Source organism: Ambystoma mexicanum, chromosome 2p, assembly GCF_040938575.1.
Source record: "Ambystoma mexicanum isolate Mex_15411 chromosome 2p, UKY_AmexF1_1, whole genome shotgun sequence".
NCBI lineage: Eukaryota > Metazoa > Chordata > Amphibia > Caudata > Ambystomatidae > Ambystoma > Ambystoma mexicanum.
The window spans coordinates 596,584,432-596,601,405 of NC_090923.1; the positions used below are offsets into that span (position 1 = coordinate 596,584,432).

General features: G+C 48.5%; 1 protein-coding gene across 1 annotated transcript in view; it reads right to left on the reverse strand.

The window, feature by feature from the left end:
* Positions 1 to 16,974, reverse strand: part of RAD54L2 (RAD54 like 2) — a 1,748,428-nt gene that overhangs the window by 603,248 nt on the left and 1,128,206 nt on the right. The window contains exon 12 of the mRNA XM_069644107.1: positions 15,998 to 16,240. Coding sequence (XP_069500208.1) covers positions 15,998 to 16,240 — 243 coding nt within the window. The remainder of the gene's footprint in view (positions 1 to 15,997; positions 16,241 to 16,974) is intronic.

Below are 16,974 nucleotides of genomic sequence, written 5' to 3' on the forward strand. Positions count from 1 at the left end.
AGTAACTCTTACCTCCTCACCAGGCTCACCTTAGGCGAACAGTTTGCCCAGCACTGCTTTGCCGACCCTGGACTCCTCCCTGGAGTCCCAATCGACGCAGTAGAATCTTGTGAAGGTGTGCGTCGACCTCCACTTCGCAGCCCTGCAGATGTCCAGCAGGGGAACACCAGACAGGAACGCCGTGGTAGCAGCGATCGCTCTGGTCGAATGGGCTCTCGGACGGCCGGGCAGCTGTCGGTTTGCAAACCGGTGACAGTGCATGATGCAGCCGGAGAGCCATCTGGAAATGGAAGTCTTCGAGAGAGCCTTCCCTTGATTCACAGACCCAAAGTTCACAAACAGCTGTGACGTCTTCCGAAAACTCTTCCTGCGGTCCACGTAGAACTTCAGCGCTCTAGCTAGATCCAGCGAGCGCAAAGTCCTCTCGGTGGCGACGAAGGCGACGGGAAGAAAACTGGCAACGCCAAGGGCTCGTTGAGGTGGAAGTCCGACGGCACCTTGGGCATAAAGGATGGGTGTGTCCTCAGCACCACCCTCGTGTCATGAAAAGTCAAGTATGGAGGCTTGCAAGATAGGGCCTGGATCTCTCCCACTCGTCGTGCGGAGGTGATGGCTTCGAGGAAAGCTGACTTCCATGACAGGAACTTCAAAGGCGCCGAATGCATAGGCTCGAATGGGACCCCCATGAGCTTTGTCAGCACCACATTAAGCTCCCACGCCGGGGCAGGAGCCTTCACCGGCGGGAATGATCGGAATAGTCCCTTCATGAACTCTTTCACCAGGCGATGAGACCACAAGGACGCCCATCCCGTCGTCCTGGCATATCGGGAGATTGCAGCCAGATGTATTTTGATGGAGGCGTGAGCCAGTCCAGCTTTGGCCAGCGACAGTACGTACGGCAGTACTTGAGGGGCCGTAATCTGTAGAGGGTTAATCTTCTGTGCACGGCACCAAACAGAGAACCTCTTCCATTTATGTCCGTAGCACTTGAGAGTTGAGGACATCCTGGCCCTTGCAAGAACCTCTCTGCAGTCGGCCGGGTAGTCGTACCCTCCAAACTCTAGTGCTGCAGGAGCCAGGCCTGCAAGTTCAGCGACTCCGGGTTGTGGTGAAGACTGGCGCCTCCTCCTCTGGAGAGAAGGTCTGCGTCCGTCGGCAGCTTGACTGGTGGGGACGTTGACAAGTCCAGAAGGTCCGGGAACCAGATCTGTCTCGGCCACGCCGGTGCGACGAGGATCATCCTGCACCGGGACCTCTTGAGCTGGTTGATGAGCCGGAGCAGCAACGGCAGCGGAGGGAACGCATAAAGAAATAGGCCGTCGCAGGGGAACGAGAAAGCATCGCCCATGCTCCTCAGCTGGGGGAACCTGCTAGCGAACCTCCAGCACTTGGAATTCGTCGCCGTCGCGAAGAGATCGATTTGGGGTTTGCCCCATCGTCGGAAGAGTCGATCCACTTGATCCTGGCATAGTTCCCACTCGTGGCACGAGCGCAGCTCCCTGCTGAGTGAGTCGGCGATCATGTTTTTTATTCCTGCCAGATGAAGAGGCACCAGAAACATCCCCTGGGCGACGGCCCAATGCCACAGATCTTGGGCTTCCTTGGATAGGGCCGGGGACCTGGTTCCGCCCTGCTTCCGGATGTAGAACATCGTGGTGGTGTTGTCGGTGAAGATCCTCACCACCTTGCCCTTGAGGGACGGAAGAAAAGACCTGAGGGCCCAGAACACCGCGCGGAGCTCCAAGATGTTGATGTGGAGAGACTTCTCCTCCGGGAGCCAAAGGCCTCTCGCGTGAAGATCTCCGGAGTGTGCTCCCCAACCTTCCCGGGAGGCGTCTGTCGTCACCGTCACCTGGTGAGCTGGGGTCTGAAAGTCCGTGCCTGCCGACAGATGGGAGCGGGTACCCCACCACCAGATTGCCTGACGGAACTTCTCGTTGAGGGATCCTGTCCTCGAAGCTGCTCGTCGACTGGATCCAGCGGGCATCGAGGAACTCCTGTAAGGGTCTCATCCGAAGCCTGCAAAGGCACACCAGGTAAATGCAGGAGGGCATCATCCCGAGGAGGGACTTGATGGATCTTACCCTGGCCATGTCCTGGCCAGCAGACGCTGCACCTTGCCGAGAATGGTCCTGGTCCTTTCCTCCGACGGCGAGGCCAGCCGCGCCACTGTGTCGAGCTTGGCTCCCAGAAAAAGGGCGACTTGCGACGGAACCAGGTGGGATTTTGGAAAGTTGATGGAGAATCCCAGGTCCGTGAGCAGCTGGACGGTCTTCGCAGTGTGCTCCACGGCAAGCTCCCTTGTCCTTGCCCGGATGAGCCAGTCGTCCAGGAAGGGGTAGATGTGGATCCCCTGTAGGCACCGCCACCAGTGCGAGGCACTTGGTGAACACCCTGGGTGCCGACTTCAATCCGAACGGGAGGGCCTTGAACTGGTAGTGCCGCTCTTGGACCACGAACCTGAGGAACTTTCGGTGTCTTTTTAGAATGGGGATGTGGAAGTAGGCATCTTCCAAGTCCAACGACGACAGGAAATTGCCCTCCTCCAGCTGTCCCAGCACATGCTGGAGGGTGACCATACGGAACTTCTGTGCCTTGATGTACTTGTTCAGTCGTCGTAGGTCCAGGATGGGGCGCCATCCTCCTGTCTTCTTTTTTACGAGGAAGTACCTTGAGTAAACTCCGGAGCCTCGAAGCCTCTTTGCGACGTGCTCGATGGCACCCTTCTTGAGCATCGCCCTTACTTCCAACAGTAGTTGAGGGACGCGATTTTCCTTCCTGGCCACGGGTGGAACGCGGGGGCACTTCTTCTGAAACTCGAGGGCGTGCCCTTGGACCAGGGCGTCCAGCACCCAATGGTCGGTGGAGATGGACTCCCACACGCTGACGAATCTCGCCAACCGGCCTCCCACAGGGGTGCTTCGGCAGGGGCCCGACCCCACGGTCGGTTCAATCTTGTTTGGAGGCCGCCTTGCCTCCTTGACGACGACGGGCACCACCTGACTTGCTGCGTCCCCTGTAGGCTTCCTGGGACGAAGATCTTGCCGCTTGGCGGTAAGTGGAGGAGCCACTGCCGGATGCCTTGGAGGCACCTTGTCTGCCTCCGGAACTCCGAAAGGACGGCAGTCGTTGGAGCACTCCCAGTGCCCTGGCTGTCTCTGTGTCTGTCTTGATGGCCTGAAGGGACTCATCAACCGCCTTCCCAAACAGGTTGTTCCCGTCGAAGGGCATGTCCAAAACCTTGGTTTGTACGTCCTGGCGGAAATCCGTGGCCTTGAGCCATCCTCGTCGTCTCAAGCAAACGCTGTTGCCCAACTGACGGAAACCGGTGTCAGCGATGTCCGTTGCCACCGTGATGGCGTGGTCCGAAGCAATCTCCCCCTCCTGTAGGATTTCAAGGGCCTCAGCCCTTTTGGCGTCCGGGAGGAAGTCTAACAGAGGGGCGATTTTGAACCACAACTCCCTGTCGTAGCGGGCTACGATAGCCAGGGCGTTGGGCGCCTTAATAGTCGATGCTGCGGATGAGATGATCCGTCGTCCCATCGTGTGCAACTTCCTGACCTCGCCGTCCGGCGGGGAAGTTGATGTCGAGGCCGATGCCCCCCCCAGCTTTCTTCTTTGCCCCCGCCGAGACAACCGAATCCGGGGTAGGTTGTGCCCGAAGGCACAAGGGGGCAGCGTCGGGGACCCAGTACTTCTTCTCGTACCGGACCCTCTTTGCTGGGGCCGTGGCAGGGTTCTTGAGGAGGGCGAGCCCCTCATCCCAGATGTCATCTAGAAGCGGTACGGCGAGGACCGTCTTCCTTTTAGCCTCACGCCGTTGGCAAAGGAACCCTTCTTTCTTCTTTTCTTCTGGGCAGAGCTGAAAAAGCTCAGATGCCCTGGAAATCATGGCATGAAAGGATCCAATCTCGTGGGGCGAGGACGCCCGAGCAGGGGGCGACGGGGGACACGTCCCGTCGTCGCCTCAGTCGTCATCTGTACCTGTCGTAGCCGTGTCCGTGCCTGTATCGTCCCCGTGGGTAGTAGACCAGGGGGGAGGCAGAGCAGGACGCAGAGGTGGGAGAGGTGGCGTAGGATGCGTCGTCCTCTTATGCGGTGGACTCTCCGAAGGTCCTGGCTCCGGTTCCCCCGTCGGGTCTGGCTCAGGTACCTCCGTCGGGGGAAGGGGCAACCTTGTCCTCATCTCCGAGCATAAGGACTGAATCGCTGACAAAATGGCCACCGAGGTGTCCTGCGGTGCCGGAAGCGACGGGCGCGAGGGCTCTTGAGGAGCCTTGTCGGCGACACTGTCGCTCTTGTCGTCGCCCTCGTCGGGATCCCTCCCGATGGGCTGGGCCCTCTTCCACGACTTCGATGAGCTCTTCTTCAGAGGTCGTGTCCGTATCCATGATGGCCAGCAGCCCCCCCCGCCCCCCTTTTCCAACAAGGACTTTGTGGGGGTCTCTCGATGGGCCTGAAAGACGACTCCCTCTGCGGTGGCAGGGAGACTCTGGGTCCTGAGGGCGCCTCCACTGGTGTAGCCTCCACAGGCTGAGCCAGGGCCGCGGCGACATCCTCAATCGAGGTCTTAGCAGTGTGAATTAAGGCCATCGTCACCTTCTGGACACCTGGGGCCTTCACCTTGGGGGGCGGGTCCGAGCCTCGCTCCCCCTCTGCCGGAATCTTCGTGATCGACCGGGGCCTCTCCAGAAGCTTCGCCGGGTTCTCGGACTTACTCTTACCCGAGCCAGAGCGTTGGCTCGTGGTTGATGGCACCTGGGAGGATGCGCCCTGCCTGGCAGCCAAGGAGCCCAACCGCTCAGCGCTCCCGGTGCCCGCGGACTTGCGGTGCTTAGCCTTTTGTTGGGCCCCCGTCGCCGGGCCGCCCTCACAGGACTTAGAAGACCGCTCAGACTTCTTTTTCTTCTTCTCGCCTGACGGGCTCTTCCCTTCCAGCCAGTTTGCGAGACGGAGGTGGCTATCCTTCATGGTCCGCTCCGACATGTTCCCACAAAATGCACAGTCCTTCTCCTTGTGCGTCTTGACCTCATGGAGACCGTAGAGGCAAGAATGCTCGTCCTCCTTGAAAACATTCTGAAGCTGGCATCCAGGGCAGGTCCTGAACAGCTTCCCGGGCGTCGAGCTTCCTTTCTCCTGGGCCATGTCCGGGGTAGGCCTCGGAAGTTCTGGAATCCTCCAAAAGCGTAACTCGACAAAATCTTCACCCTTGAGGGGCGTAGAAAACTCTGAAACGGATCCCCGTTGATCGGATGTAGAACGGTGGAGCTTGAGGCTCGATTTAACCGAAAAATGAGAAAAATCTCCTGAAAAAGCGCAAAAACACAGCAAAAGCTCGAAAGCTACAGCACGAGGACTCCCAACACTTGAATGTGCGGTAAAAATCTCAGGATGGCTGCCGGAGGCGGGGTTTAGGGAGAGGGCAGTCATTGGCTGGGGGCACTATGACCCAGAGACCAGTGATTGGTTACTACTAAGAAAGACAGATCAGAAACAAAACTGATACTGATTTTTTTCTATACCGAGGATTCCCGGCCTGACGACGGGGAATATTCATGAGCATGTGAATCCATGCCAGACCCCATGCTGGAGAACTGTGAATCCTTACAGCCCGTGTTTGGTTGATTTCCTTTTGTGGTACTCAGCCTCGATATTTCCTTGCTTTTACATGATGATTAGGAAAAGCCCTACCTATTCTCCCCTATTCCCCTCTATCTAGCCTAAATGGATCTGAACTCTACCCAGTGAACTAATCCCTGCAGTAGAGCCAGAATATAGTAGTATCATACATACCCAAAATGAGCCCCAAATTCCCACTATTTGCAGCAATTCCCATAGGAAGTCCTACCATAGCAATTCAAATGCCTTTTCAGAATCTAAAAGCGCTGCCACCTCTTGAACTTCTGAATCAATTTGGGCCATGGTCGCAAACAGCCGTCAATACAAATTGGGAAATGTCTTGATGTCCTTTGGAGTAGACACAGTGCTCCAGATAAGATTCTGGAGTGGGAGTATTTTACTCACAATTTTTTAAAGCCGGGAGTAAAATTATTTTTAGGGAGTAGAAAAATGTTTTCGCTAGAAAATGGAAAGGTTTTCAGAATTATTCCTTTGCACCTAGTATTCATACGCATTTATTTATATTTTATACCTACTGAATATTTATAAGGCGCATATAAAGCAAATGGTGTTTCCAGGCGCCACAATCCAGGCGCCACAAGACAACAAAAGGGGGTGGGGGGACAGGGAAGATCAATAACAATAACATTCCTACCAGGCCTTGTGACATTCTGATTGTGCAAGTGCAATAACGAGGGGCTGCATACAATGTGGAAGGAAGTGGCGGGGGCGCAGGGTCCAGCCAAGTGCTGAGGGGAGCTCAGGGAGGGGGTACACTGGGGTGAGGATCATCGACTAAATGTGAGGACGGGGGTGGACAAGACTCAGAAGGGGTGCCCAACCAAACAGGCTAGTCAGGGAGAGTGGCCTGAAGGGGCAGTGCAGATATGGGGGAGTGCTGGTAAAAACTGGTCAATGGGGCCTGGTAACCTGCAAGACTCCTAAGGGACCAGGACGACAGTCGCAGCAGTAAGATGGGGACGTTAACAATGGAGGGAGAGAGGGAAGGAAGTAGAGGTCTGGTTCAAGTCACAGGGCAAGGGAGGCCATTCCGGGGGGGGCAGGGGGGAGAAGAGAGAGAGAGAGAGAGAGAGAGAGAGAGAAAGAGAGAGAAAGAGAGAGAAAGAGAGAGAAAGAGAGAGAAAGAGAGAGAAAGAGAGAGAAAGAGAGAGAAGAGAGAAAGAGAGCGTGAAAGAGAGCGTGAAAGAGAGCGTGAAAGAGAGCGTGAAAGAGAGAAAGAGTGAAAGAGAGAAAGAAAGAGAAAGAGAGAAAGCGTGAAAGAGAGAAAAAGAGAGAAAGCGTGAAAGAGAGAAAGAAAGAGAAAGCGAGAAAGAAAGCGAGAAAGAGAAAGAGAGAAAGAGAAAGCGAAAGAGAGAGAGAGAGAGATCTACCCCAACTCTATGTTTGGAGAAGAGTCTGATCTGTAGCGATTTGGAACTAGAGGACCGAAGAGCTCTAGCAGGGAAGTATTTCATTGGGAGTTAGATATAGTGGGATCCCAGGCCCCAAAAAGCCCTGTGGATGATGCAGAGTGTCTTAAATTTGATCCTCGCAGCCGCCGGGAGCCAGTGGAGAGATATTAGAGCTGGAAAGATGTGGTCCTTGGGCTTGAGGCGAAGGATACGTTTCGTGTCCTATTCTAGATTATTTGAAGGGGGCGAAGGGAGGAACGAGGCAGATTGAGGCAGAGACTGTTACAGTAGTCCAGCCTAGGGAGGACCAGAGGTCTAGATCTACATTAAAAAAGATACATGTTTACTTCTTCCAATCAGGCAGTAATAGCAGTTTCTTCCTGTGGTACTATGGGCACTACAGGTCCAAACATATCCATGGAACTGTGTGGGTTAAAGCAGGAGCACATTGTCCTACGTGTCAGTTTCCTATGTTTTGTTGGGAGTATTTGTAATGCCCATTCGTTTTTTTGGGGAGGGGGGGAGTAAAAGTGGCCGATACACCCCTTATCTGTAGGGCTGAGTAGACATCAGAGTTCCTTTCTCATTCATAACTGCCAATATGTCTACGGGTCCACGCTCATTCTGCATTATGTGCCCTAAGAGGCGGCCAGGCCCGTGTTAAGAAGATGTATCATTGTTATGCTTCATCCCCCTCTCCTAGTGAGACCGCCAGCACTTTGAATGGACTTCTGGACTTTTTTCTTTATATCTTGAATGAGTGGAACCTTTTTCCACTCAGTCATTCTTATGGGCTCTACCTTTTGGAACTCTGTTCGCTGTGTTTTACTTTTCTATGGAGTCAACTTCCCTCATATCTAAACTTCTGTAGCACACAGTTCCTTATGGTAGTGTTTCTGGGAAGCCTTTGGGATCTCCTTTGAGATTCTTTCTTTATCCTTACTACTATTCTTAAGGATAGATACTTTGTATCTCTCCTAAAACTATCCGAGAGATTGGCACACACCACCTTATGAGGAGTGCCAAGGGGATACTTAGTATTCCCCTTCTCTCTGCTCCTGTGACTTTTTAGTCACATAGACAACCCTATAGTTATGGCTGAAGCTAAAGAAATCTGTGTCAGAGATCCTCCCTCGAGACTGCTGCTGAGACATCCTCTGTTCATTGTCCTGACTTTCGTCACCAGACCAAGGAATCTGGAGGTCAGGTCCAGTGCTGCTACATCGATGAGAATACAGCCACAAAAATGTCCTCTAACCTAAGGTACTGTGGGGAGAAAAGGTATTGCTTACCTTAATCCAAGAAGTCGCTCCATAATGTAGGAGTGCACGTAGAGTTGTCCAGGTTGTTCACTCTTACCCCTGACCCAAGCAGCTAGCTTGTGTCCCTTTTCCAAGTCCTTTAACAGGGTTCTCCAACGTTGAGTTATTCTACTAGTAACCTTAACTAGAGACAAAGTATCCACAGGAACCTTTGCTGTTCTGCTGCTTCTTGAGACTTTGAGCCCCCTCCAAATTGACTGTGGTTTCGCTAACTAAATACAATTACTGTACATCTGTGTCTGTGCGCGAGTGCGCGTTATTACCGATAGTACGGTAGACCGGTCATCAGTGTCAAACTAACAATTGTAACCACAAGCAATAACCAACTAAGCAGTGGCCTTTGCGCCTTAGCGACAGAGCACACATGAAAAGTATCTAAAAGTATTGCTATGTATGTTGGCTTAATTATTTAAGCATTCCTTGTGTAAATAAAATAAATATTTTAATATACATTTATTGGTGTGTTTCTTTCTTTGATCTGCTTTGCTAACTAGGTTCAGTGTACTTACCTACAGCTCACATCCTCCTCTTATGATGAGCCTGACTGCTCCGACACTCTACCAAGGTTCCATTAGTAGTACAGACTGATACTTAAAGTTGGGGACCTTTATACCATTGGGATCGTTTTATGAAGTCTTACCTTAAGTGGACTTTTGGAAAACTCCCCTAACAGTTCCTACCCCATATGTCTGAGCTTGAAAGATCGGAACTGGTCTAGCTTGGATTTTATCAGTTGGTGCAGGTCTTTGTTGTCTGAGTGTCCTAACTCCATTTGTAATACACGTATAGGTCTGTTTGCAGAGTAAACATACCACGTCTGATTGATTTTGGAACACCACTTTCCATTCTGATACAGAGTCCTCAGAAGTATACCTTGAATGCCTCCTAAGTCCGGAACCCAACTGATGTTAATGCCAAAAAATGTAATGACAGCTGTCCATTTCGCTCTTAAATGCCACAAAGAGGGCATGTGACTTAAAGAGCCAGGGGTCGTTCAACTACATCGTCCTGAATGTGGAATGACCATGTAAGTGGGGAGTGGTCTGACACAGTCCTGGGTATCAGACCGAAGTCCTTGGCCTTATGTAACATCTCTGCAGGGGCAAGTATATACTATATCCTCAGATGCATATCATAGACAGATGAGTAGAGGTGCCTAGGAGTAGGGTGTTACAGTAATCAAGTTTTGCGCCAATTGTGGCTCTAGCAATGTTAAGACAGTTCTTTGACGACAGGTGGGGTTTGACTGCGTTTATGATTTTTGTTGTAAGTGCAGCTGTAGATGAGATGGCGCTGACTTGCCTGTCCATTGATAAGGTGGAGTCAAGATATACCCCAAGGGTTTTCACTGCACTAGAGGCTGTGATAATAGTGTTCTCAATACTGAAGGAATTGTATTTGATGTCTAGTCTTTTTAGGGATTCAGTAGAATCAGTTTTTTTCCCCCATTTAGACAGGCCATTGGCTGCCATCCAGGCCTGGATGCGTGCATATGCCTTCTGGTGGGTGTTGAGGTCTTGTTCATAGTTCTCTGTTAGGGGGAGAAGAATTTGCGTGTCATCGGCATAGTTAGTAAACGCTATGCCAAATTCTTCTAGGTCGCTGAACAGGGGAAGGGTGAATAGATTGCAGAGAGTAGGGGAGGTACATGATCTTTGTGGCACTCCGCACTCAATGGGGAAAGGGGAGGCCGAGGCCTGGTCGGAGAAGACCCTCATGTCTCGGCCCTCCAGGAAGGAAGTGATCCAGGTGGTAGCTTCTTGGCAGAAGTGAGCCGTGTCAGTGAGATGTTTACACAGAATCTTGTGGTCAACCAAATCAAAGGCCGCCGAGGGATCCAAGAGTAGGAGGAGTGAGGATTTGCCTTTGTCCATGGCTTTGAGTAATTGGTTCTTAAAGGTCCAGTAGGGCTGATTCTGTGCCGTGACGAGGGCGGAAGCCAGATTGTCTTTTGCCTAGGATGTTGTGTTTGCAGGTAAGATTGAATTTGTAAGTAGGCGGCCTTGTCTAGAATTTTCAGCTGGAATGTCACAGTGGTAATTGGTGTTAATTGTGAGGCCGAGTGGATTGTGTGAGATTGGCAGCTGATCCACATGGTCTTAGAAATCAAGTAGGTGGAAGGGATTCTAAGAAGAAATGCGCGTCTTTGGGATCTGTAAAGAAGGCGTCTTATTGTTGTAGATAACTCAGAGTTTAGATCGATACAGCATTGTGACTGTATTCCCTTTTCTCTTAGTTCCAGGGCAGACAAGCCTTCTGACTGACAGATGCAAAATCATGGTAGAAAGGTTTCTTGATATCTCAGTTCCCCCAGTTCGTGGGCCTGTCTTAGGATCACATCTCAATCCCTGTAATTGAGTAGTTGAATTTATATGGATTTCGTCCAAGACGGGCACTTGAGCTTGCCACTCTATGTGCTCCCTCAACAAGAAATTGTGAAGATCGCGTATGGTCTTGCAACACTTCCTTCATAAAGGACTCCGTACTGCATGCGGGAATCGACCCCAACCACTCTAACATTATTTCTTCTAGATCTAGTTTCAAGGTCTTTGTTCTTGGTTCGGACCCATTTTATTTTGTTCTGCAGCATCCAAATGAGTTGGCTTACTTCAAATCTGTTGTCATCAAGGAAACGAGCTCGGTGTTAAACCTCGGAGATGCCTCCACTCTCCTTAACAATCCACTTTAATAAAAGGTTATCTAGCTTGGAGTTAACTATTTCAAACTACGAAGGGGGTACATGTTGTCCAGCCTCCAGTAACCCATGAGATGGGGATCCTATACCACCAGTTTTTGCAGAGCTTTCGGTCAATGCCATCTTGAGGGAAGAGGATTTGGGCCTAGGCGTAGACAAGTCAGGCAATTCGGCTGTAGCATACAAGTTCATAAAGGCTAACCCTCTGTCCTTCAAGCACAGGTGGCAGACGTAGTGTTTATGTTTGCTTTAGAGTCCACAGCCAGTAATGGTTTCCAGCCCAGGTCGAGGTTAACCCTGAGGTCCCCACCACACTATATCAGTAGTTCGGGTACAGTGGGAATCCCTGGTCCCTCTCTGCAGACCCGGTCTGACATGATATATATTGCAGCTGGATAATCAGGAGGCCGTGGCGTCACACTTTCTCTTACATATGGACATGGGCTGCCACGCCAGGCTTACAAGCAGACTATGAGAAATGGCTGGCTTCCGATGCAACAATGGGTATTACCCAAATTGATCGAACAAATTTGAACAAAAAGGTAGATTTAACCGAATTCAGTCACTACAATTAGTTTGAATTTTTCGCATCAATTTGGGTCCGAAAAAACTGAACATGAAGAGCTGTGTTTGCAGGGGTGTCCTCTGCTCCCGATGTTCGGTATCTTCATCCTCTGGGTTGCAGGGGCTTCCCCCGCATCCATAACATGTGCGGCAGGAGACACAAATTGCTCTGGCCCAATTTTTAATGAACGGTCAAAACGGGGACCTGATAAGTAAAACTGCGGGCAGTCCACTCGCGAACAAAACATTCATGGCCAGACAACCCACATCCTGCACATTGTTGCACCCTGTGGACTTGCCAGTTAGAGCCGTAGAAACGCTGTCATCAGTGCTTTCCAGTGGTGGGGTCTTATGGGGCTTGCAGAGTCAGGAGGGATGCGTGCGTGCTCAAGTCGAGTCTGTCAACACAAGGCCCACCAAGATTAGGGCCACCAAGCTGTCCAACTACGCCTTAAGAATTCTTGGTGGTGGATAATTCAAAGGATCAGTTGATCCACGTGAGCAAGACAGACAACCGTCCCCTTCACAAAGCGCTCACACTTACACCCACTGCCCCATCTTGACCAGTCTCTTGAGCGCACTCCTAAAAAAAGAACCCTTGAAAAAAAAATCTGATAAGCACTCTTCAGGTCAGGCAACACAACAGTATATAATTCCTTTGTGTGGCATGCGCTGCTGATGTCAATGGCTCTAGACAAGACATGAGTGCAGACATCTTTTCATCTGTTACTCCCTATTTTTGACAAGTAACAGACCTAATTGACCTAACTATAGGCAGTAAAGTTGCTGGGCAACTACTTCGTTAAAGAAAATTAGAAGAATGCTGACAATCTTAACAATTACCTAAATATGAAGCTGATAATCAAAAGGTAGAAAAGACTGTATCCACTTACTGGATCTAAAGCTCTTCATTAAGTAAATGAAATGCATACGACTGTGAACCTGAGGCTCTCATTGTTAATTGTACAATAATTTAGAAGGAAGATACAAAACAACCATTCAAGCATGCTGAAAGAACGCTTAAAAGGTCATAAGCATTCATTAGGAATACAGACTAATTACAACACTGAACAGATGACAAATTCAATCTTTGTTCAGACTAACATAAACAACTTTCAAAAGGTTCTGCAGAGACATAGCAATCTCGGACAACATTAATGTAAAACCTGCAATTTACTATGGAAAAGCACTTACACGTTCATCAGCCCAAGTTTACTACGGAGCATAATACCAAAACCAGTACCTGGTTACGGAATTTGTCAGACGCTTATAATGCACCATGGGCAGGCTTGTTTGTGCCCAACAAAAGTAAAAAAGATTTGCTTAAATACATCAGAATGACATTATCAGATCATTTCACTTTGCTTTTGTAATGCACTGCAGTGCAACAACTGCAACAGGTCTTCAACCCACAGAATGAGGAGGGGCGGGAGGGCAGGGGGAGTTAAGCGTGGAAAAGAAGTGTGGGGAGGGCGTTTCCATCCCAGCTCTGCCATAAAGCCTCAATTCTAGGGGGTAAGGGGAGGTGGGGAAGTAGGAAAAACAAGAAGAAATAACAGAGGGTCAGGATCATCCACAAAGGGCCGAAGGCGTGATATCCAGAACCTGGGTCAGTCACAGCTCCGCCTTAAGCCCACATTTGAAACTATGAAGTTAGAAAAAAGAAAAGGTGTAGGGGGAAAGCTCAGCATAGTGAGAACTTGGGCAAGACAGTTGGATCAAAGAGGGATAAGAAGCATATAAACTTTACATTAGATCACTGACCAAGGAATGTGATCACATGAAATCAAGTACATCCATCCTTTGTGACATTACGTAAGCACTGTAATTAGCTGTACTTCTTCCAAACCCCAAAGCACAATACAAGCTTTGATGGTACACATTTCAAAAGCTAAAGGGTTTCTAGTCATGTTATTATGTGAAATTATTGACAATGAACCGTATATGTACTGCTTAATACTGTTAAAAAAAACTTGCATTGACCTTATCGACTGAAATGGTTGGCATAATCGTCTGCGGATATGATTTCAGAATTGTGCCACTTAAAAGGAGACGATCTGTGTTTCATTAGAAATCATAATAGCATATTGAGAAAGTGTGTTCAGCTGCCACATACTGCCAATTTAACTTTAGCTAGAAATGAGCAAGTTTAACTCTGAATTTCATTTCACAGCAAAATCCATGTGTCTGCTTTTGTAGCTTATCTGCCTCGTCCACAACTTTGACATTTTAGCTATCTCAGAGATTAGAGAGCTTCCTCGTCTTTTTCCAGAATATTTATATGCACACATTAGGAAATCCGTACTGCTCGTTTGTGATCCTCGACAACGGTATAGCATCCTTTAACCAACCCCAGTTTTTAAAACGGTCGTTTTGCCACTTCAGTTTTTCCGAAAATTCCATTGTGATTTTGGGGGGGGGGGGCGGGAAATGGCACATGAACAGTTGCGGGGATGGAAATAAAAAAATAAATAAAGGCAGGGGAGAGAAAAAAACTCCCGCTGCAACACACTCGTCGTAAAAATGGGTGTCAGCCTCGACAACATATGCTAAATGGCCTGTTCCATACGGACAAATATGTATTTTAAATGCCACTGTTTTCAGACACTGGCTTTAATTGCAGCTCTTCTGCAGTAGATTTCTGTGTGAAAAGCAATGTTTTTTTTTTAAAGACTGGAATAAATGTTCTGGCTTTTATAGACTGGTGTTTGGCAGAGGTTAAACAGTAGTGTAGCACACTATTATGCTTGTTTTTCAATTTTACACGGACAAACACACTCGCGTCTGTGCAGGATATCTATTACACTAACACGCTATCAAAGGGGTTTGAATGCTATGCATTGCAGGCTACTAACACGTTTTTAAGCTGGCACTGTAGCCCCCTGAGCTGTTGGCCTGAAATTTGTGACCTTCAAAGCAAACCCTAATCTTGAAAGCAGCCACATCCACTGGGGACGTTACCTCACAGGGTTCATAGGGATAGCAATCAAGAAGATCTGTGTTCGTCTAGTTCATGGATTTCTTTATCACAATTAGGTGTGTACTTGGACTTTAGCAGATTCACAAGACACTTAATGGGAACATATAACGGGAATAACCACAAGTCGGAAAAACAAACTATGTCCTGCTGCACTACAGTTTAACCTCTACCCAACACCGCTAGATGTAAACCGGACACATCTATGCCAGTCTTTAAAAGCGTATTCTTCGGCATGGCACACAGAAAAAGAATACATAAGAGCTGCAATGAAACATCCAGGGCCTGAAAACGGTGGTGTTTAAAACACATATAGCATTTAAAAATGCATATTTCGTCAATTTGCAGAAACTAGCAGTGGTAACTTGGAAACCTATGTCTATGAAATGCATAAAAGATTTTATTGTGGGCAAATATAGGGCCCCCTCCAAACGTCCCTCCATATATTAAATATGTTAACCTGACTTCCGTTTTCATCCTACGGCTGCCATTGGCAACACTTGTATAGAAATCGTGCCAAGGTGTACGAGACTCAGTAACTTAATAGCACAAAGGCACCTAACTATGCCCTACACCATCTGTGGGATATTTGTAAAGTGCAACTGACACCAGTGGCATCATGGTGCTAACAAATGAGGACGCAAGTAGAGAAAAGAACAAGATCAGCAAAACAAATAAGATTCCAGTTAACTTTGAAAAGATTGAGGTCTGCACTAGCCCTCAAGAAAAGAGACATTGAACTCCAAAGCTTATGCCAGCAATAGCAAAAGACTGACCTCCTGAGCAGACCAGCCGGCAATGGAGAACTTCAAGGAGCAGCAGGTTGGAAGAGCACAGTACTCGAGGAACGCAATACAGAGAGATCTTTTCTTGAAGGAAGAGACAATATTGCTTGTAAACAATGCTTTAAACTGAACTTGTGTCACAACAAGGAGCCAGTGCAGTTTCCTACGAGCCGAAGAAATAGGCTGACCGTAAGGGATCCCTGTGGCTAGGCAAACTGAAGTATTTTGAAAGACTTGAAACCTATTGAGGAGAGAAGATGGTTCAGAGACATCACCTTACACCTTGCTACGTTGATGCGTAGTAGTATTTTGTTTAAGGTGTGTGCATATTTAGATTTCAACGTTTCTATTAATTTCATCCACTTTGGGGAAAACCCCGTGTTATTTTTAATTGCCTCTTCATGTTCTATTCTCTGTGAACAGCTACTTTAGCATGATCTTATGTTTCAAGGACTTACCACACAACATAATGGCAAATTCAAATTTCCAACATGCTCATAATCTGAAGTCCTGAAGAATATCAACACACAAAAAGGTAGTTTCACATGATCACTTCATAATGTTTTCATTATTTCCATTGAAGCACTTGTTTGATACAAGGATTGAAGAATGGATAGACTCACCCACTCATAAGTGACCACCTGATGGACCTTCTCCTGAAATGGGTTCAATCCAACGCTCTGCAGTAACTTGCTGTTGGTGGACTCTCCCCCTGGCAGTCCCATGGCATTATTTTCGACCTTCACTTTGCCACTATGAGGCTTGCAGCTGGCATTAGTGCCGAGATCATCCACATCAAGATCATGCTCGTTTGCCAAATTTTCTTTTTGAAGTGCTTCATGCAGAACATCAGGGTGATTCCAGATCTGACAAGAGAAGGAAAAAATGTGAGGCCACTCGACTGAAATGGACAGATTAGCTTCATTGCTTGGTCCAATGTAATATCCGAAAAGGGTAACATGCAGCAATGACTTATTCAGTGATACGAGACAAGCAATACCTATAAAGAAATGAAACTGTAGAGATTAAGGCACAACAAAGCGTAAACCGAGGGGTAAGACTGCGGAGGCGCGACTACAGTTAAAGGATTCTTTCTCATAATCCTTAGCAATCATGGGTTATCTATTATTCGTCAGGCATTTTCGGTCTTTCACCACAGAGAGAAACTGCGGCTGCCTTTGCAGGCTCTGTGTATGCCCAGCATTAGAGTTGGTACCATGAGATGAAATGCCAGTGAGTAGAATCCTTTTCATAAAATGAGTGATAATAAGCGCTATTATTATAACACTCCCTTTTACCATGAAAATTGGCGACTCTTATTCCCCAGTTCCTTATCGAAGAGAAACATCTATAGGCGAGTAAAGGTTTCTCACCAAAGTAACCCTTGCACAATTAGTCCTTTGTCCCTCTTCTTCCAGAGGGACGGCATGACCTGTCTGGAGGATAGCATACTGAAACATTCATAGCACAACCAAAAACAAAAATGGAAGAATGGGAGACGAGAATGCATGCAAACACAGGGTCGTCCGTACAACGTGCATACATGATCTATGGGTATCAGGTAATAATATCGCCATATATATGGTCGCCGTAAATAATA